This window comes from Nematolebias whitei, chromosome 15 (genome assembly GCF_014905685.2).
Source record: "Nematolebias whitei isolate Nwh7 chromosome 15, NemWhi1, whole genome shotgun sequence".
NCBI classification, from domain to species: domain Eukaryota; kingdom Metazoa; phylum Chordata; class Actinopteri; order Cyprinodontiformes; family Rivulidae; genus Nematolebias; species Nematolebias whitei.
This window is the reverse complement of record NC_056512.1, coordinates 24,852,765-24,857,321: the sequence shown is the minus strand read 5'-3', so window position 1 is coordinate 24,857,321 and position 4,557 is coordinate 24,852,765. Positions and strand designations below refer to the sequence as shown.

General features: G+C 39.0%; 1 protein-coding gene across 1 annotated transcript; it reads right to left on the bottom strand.

The window, feature by feature from the left end:
- Positions 1-257: 257 nt before the first annotated feature.
- rpusd1 (RNA pseudouridine synthase domain containing 1) lies at positions 258-3,221 on the bottom strand. The gene is made up of 6 exons (XM_037689528.1): positions 3,145-3,221; positions 2,544-2,762; positions 2,340-2,463; positions 1,584-1,686; positions 1,070-1,171; positions 258-928 (listed from the first exon to the last, which is right to left on the bottom strand). Exons 2-6 carry the CDS (start codon positions 2,729-2,731, stop codon positions 531-533), a joined length of 915 nt encoding a protein of 304 aa, XP_037545456.1. The 5' UTR covers positions 2,732-2,762; positions 3,145-3,221; the 3' UTR covers positions 258-530.
- Between the last annotated feature and the right edge of the window lie 1,336 nt (positions 3,222-4,557).

Below are 4,557 nucleotides of genomic sequence, written 5' to 3'. Positions count from 1 at the left end.
AACATTAAAATATAGTTTATTGGTTTGAGGGCGTCTTTTACACTTATGAGATTGAACGATTGAGGATTGAAAGAGAAGAAAGAAGAGCATAAATACAATCTTGGGCTCGTTAGTATGACCATGAGCATAATTTTATATTGTTTTACAATAGCCATTTTGTTTTTTAATATCATTTCTTCCACTTACTGTTCATTTTATATGCTTTTTTATGATTATCTACTGTTGTCATCGGTGTTCTTTGTTTAAAACAGGTCTCTCTTGTAAACGAGTCTTAGAGGCTCAATGAGACTAACCTGAATAAATAAAGGTTGAATGAATGCGCAAGGCACCACAACATCACTGGACTTGGGTTCTGAGCTGTTTTGCTGAACTTCAGAAGAATTAAAGTATTATAATGTTGAATAGTATAAAACCATCATATATGCATCTTATTGATTCTAACTTGCTTGTGAGAATTAAGCTAAATCAGAATGAGTTGTGTTCCTGGCACAAAAATAAATTAAAAATAAATAACAGTTAAAAATCCTCCATCAGTCTCCAGCCCGTTCACTCAGCCACTCCTGGCAAACCCTCCTCTGCTCCTCGCTCTCCTCCTGAATCTTCTGATGTTTGCTTTGTTTCCTCCTCTCCTCATCTCTTCTCCCTTCCACCCTCTCGTTCTCTTTAGTCTTTCTGTGCTCGAGCAAGGCGTCAACAGTGGCTGCTAATGTCTGTAGCAATCGCTGCGGGACCCATTTAGGATCGACAGCTGGGACAAAGGGGTCTTCAGCCGTGACAAAGAGGTGCTGGGGCTCCAGGGGAATGTGAAGGATGTGGGCGTGCAGCATCATTCTGTACGGAGAGTTGTCTGCTCCCAGACTGTAGGTGAAGTCTCCGACTATAGGGTGGCCGATGGCGCTGCAGTGGACCCTCAACTGGTGGGTTCGTCCTGAAACAAATAAAGATGAGAAGCCAGAAAGGACTGAAAACTAACAATTACCTGGATTTGATTTATTGGCGCTTTTGCAAATTGTAACAGCTCTACGCGCCTTTATTCATTCTATATGACTGGTAACAAATGAGTGGTTACCAGTAAGAGGCTGCAGCAGCACTTTGGTGGCAGGATCTCCATCATACAGCCCGTATTCCAACACCGTCAGCTCAGTCTGGCACGGCTTGGGGTTCTCACAACCTGACGGGACAATAATGGAAAAATAAAGCAACATGTCAAGTTCTTGAGGGTTTATAATGATGGACTTTATCACAAGCAAAAATATTTCAAATGAGAAGTCCATCACAGGGACACAGAGACAAACAAGACAAACAACCATTCACTCTCTCCCTCACACAATTTAGAGTTACCAATCAGCCTAACATGCATGTTTTTGGTCTGTGGGAGGAAACCGGAGTACCCGGAGAAAACCCACACATGCACGGAGAGAACATGCAAACTCCACCCAGAATGGCATCTCGGACGGGATTTGATCCGGCGACCTTCTCGTTGAGAGGTGGCAGTTCTACCAACTGCGCCACCGTGCCACCTGAGATTTTCATCTTTTGTCAGTTTAAGGTTATCTCACAAAGTGCAAACCTGGTTCCTGTACCTTCTGTTCCTTCGATGCACATCATGTGTGTTTTCCCCTCGGTGGAGTTCTTGCCAATGGAGAAGTCCAGAGTTTGGGTCTTTTGTTCGACCCACCCTCGAAGCTGCGACACAATACAAATGTAATGAGCTGATCAGGTGCTTGTAATAAACATTTAAAGCAGACTTATTGCACTCAAATTGTAATGGTTTTCTGAGATCCTAAATCAAATGTCCATGACATGTTTTAGGTCAAATACAACAAAAGTTTCACACCTGCCTGAACAGTTCTGTTATTCAGTTATAAATAGTTAACAAGGCTGTGAGAAGTAGGGGCACAGAGAGTGCTGCAGCACCTCTTTGTGGATTCCAGCAGATATGCATGTCCAAATACATAGTTAACGAATTAATGGATGGGGGGATTTTGCACCCTTTATACCAACCCTATTTCCATTTTCTAGTTTTACTAAAAAGTACAACTTTAAATGTTCCTGTGCAAACTGTAGTATTACATTAAGGAAGGGCCTTTTTATTTTCTCTAAAAGGTAATGTTTATGATATTGCTGCACAGTAAAAAAAAAAAATTGAACCATCCCTAATGTATCTTTTTTAAATGGTTTTACACATAATTTTTAGCATTAATGAGAATAATTTGCATTTCTAGGCCCTACATTTTGCTGAGTGACAGAAATTTTGACCTATGTGACTAAAACATTTTATTGCAATGATCTCTGATAGCGAGTGTGTTGAATGCATGGCTCGTGTTCTGTTTTCCCACCAGGGAGAGGTAGGCTTTAGTGACAGTGCGGTCCTTGAAGCAGCGGTAAACCCGGCCAGCAGCAGCTTTGTTGAGGGCGACACAAAGAGCTCCGCTGGTGGAGAAATCCAACTGATGACAGAACCTTGTAAAGAAGAGTAAAGTGATGCAACTACAGCTTTTTATTCAGTCTGTTCCAACAGAGGCATAAAGGTGATTTCCAACCTAAATCCATAATAGGTGCTGGGGTCTGCCAGATGAGGGAAGTGGTGCTGAAGCTGCATCTGCACTGTCTGTTTCACGTACCACAGCTTGCTGTCAATGCGGATGTCCCAGTGTTTGTCCACCACAATAAAGTCGTCACTCTGGTGCAGCACACGAAGGCTGTCGATGCTCGCAGGCTCCGTGCTCATCGTGCACAGATCATCAGGCAGCTTGCACAACCTTTCAGGAGGAGAACATCACTGAGCATTTCAACACAGCTGAGCACTCAAGTCTGAATATGTATGCAATACCACCAGGGGAAAGCTTACAAGTTAACACTTGTATTTTTGATAACCTATTGTTTTGAGTATCAAGTTCAGAGTAATGAAGACTTGGGACAAATTTTATTGTATAAAATGCGATAAATGTGGTGATAATGTTTATTATTCATCATTTATTTTCTCCAAAATTGTTGAGTTTTGTAAAAGGAGCAACTTCTGGTTAGCTTCGACGTTATGTTGGCTAGCTGATGTTTACATGAATTAAAAATATTTAATACGAATATTCTAGATTTGAAAAAAAAAAACAGTAATAAATAGTCTAAGTTATCGCTGTCACTTACTTTTGACTGGCTGACAAAAACCTGAGATAAATTATTCCAAGATTTTTAAACAAAACTCCCCAATCGCGAAGACGACTACTACGCATGCGCATTGCGCAACAATTTCTTCTTCTCCTCTGTAAATTAAGATCATACCGCCAACAACTGGCATGGAGGGCAGTAGCTACAACAACGTTTAAAAAGTTTACAGTACAATATACAGTTTTCCTGATATTATTGTAGTATTCTTACAATGGATACAGTTTGCTGTTTATATTTCCTTTAATCCCCAAAGAAACAACAATTATTTTTAAAAGTACTGTAATGGAATAATTTTGAAAGCTGTATGTATGGTGATTAAATAGAAATAAACTATATATAAACCACTTCACATTAACTAAATATCAGCCACTGCAGTAGCTTGGTTTTATTCTTTTTATTGGTAGGCTGATGGCAGAAAACAAGCTAAACATCGTTAGATTAAAAAGTTGCCCTGTGTGTCGAGACACCCATATTGAAATAAGAACTCATCAACCTGTTGAACACTGTAGTCGAAGCATAATTTTCTGAGGAAGACTGTTTATTTGACTGAGTAGATAAAATGCTTTAAAATGAAGACTACTTCAGGATTTATTTATTTTTTATTTCATCAGATACAAAGCTGAAACTTGGACGTTGTAGAAACAACATAAAATTGATGGTTTAATGAGCAAAGAGATAAACAGAGTTTTCAAAACTGTGCTTAAAAAATGTGGCACCACAAAGGTCTCAAAGTAAATGTATTGCTACTGATGCTGTCAGAAAGAATAAAAAGTTGGCCACCGATAAAGTCAAATTGCTGAGGGACATTTAGTCAAATACTGGACCTGTTTATGCATTTTTACATCTAAATTTAACACAAATTATTGATCTTGTGTTGATTTGTAAATTTACCAGCATTATTTTTTCAATCACAGATATTATTGTAAACACCTTCAACCCTGCATTATTACAAACACACACACAAAAAAGACAGGTCAGCAGTAACTTAGAGCCATAGGGTCGACATAATAAATTAAAAATAAAAGATTTGACAAAGCAGTTAGGGAGGTCATCTGAGGAAAACTAGAAAGATAATCATAAAGCAGAGAAAGATGAAAACTCACAGGGTCTCAACTGGTCTTAAAAGGGTTAAAAATGTTCATCATCGGACAGCAGGGATTATTTGCATTAATATCCATCTGGTTCCTGCATAATCTCTGAGGGGAAAACATAATTTCAAGGTCAAGCTCTAACCTCATGTGGTGTAAAGATGGAAATATTTAATGATGTCTGTCTGGAACAAACGGTTCTGGGAAAAAAAATCCCTTTATCACATCAAGTCAGAGTGTGTTTAAAGGCTCAGACGAGTCAGAATTATTATATAAGTTACATTTCGTATCATGGTCGGCTTCA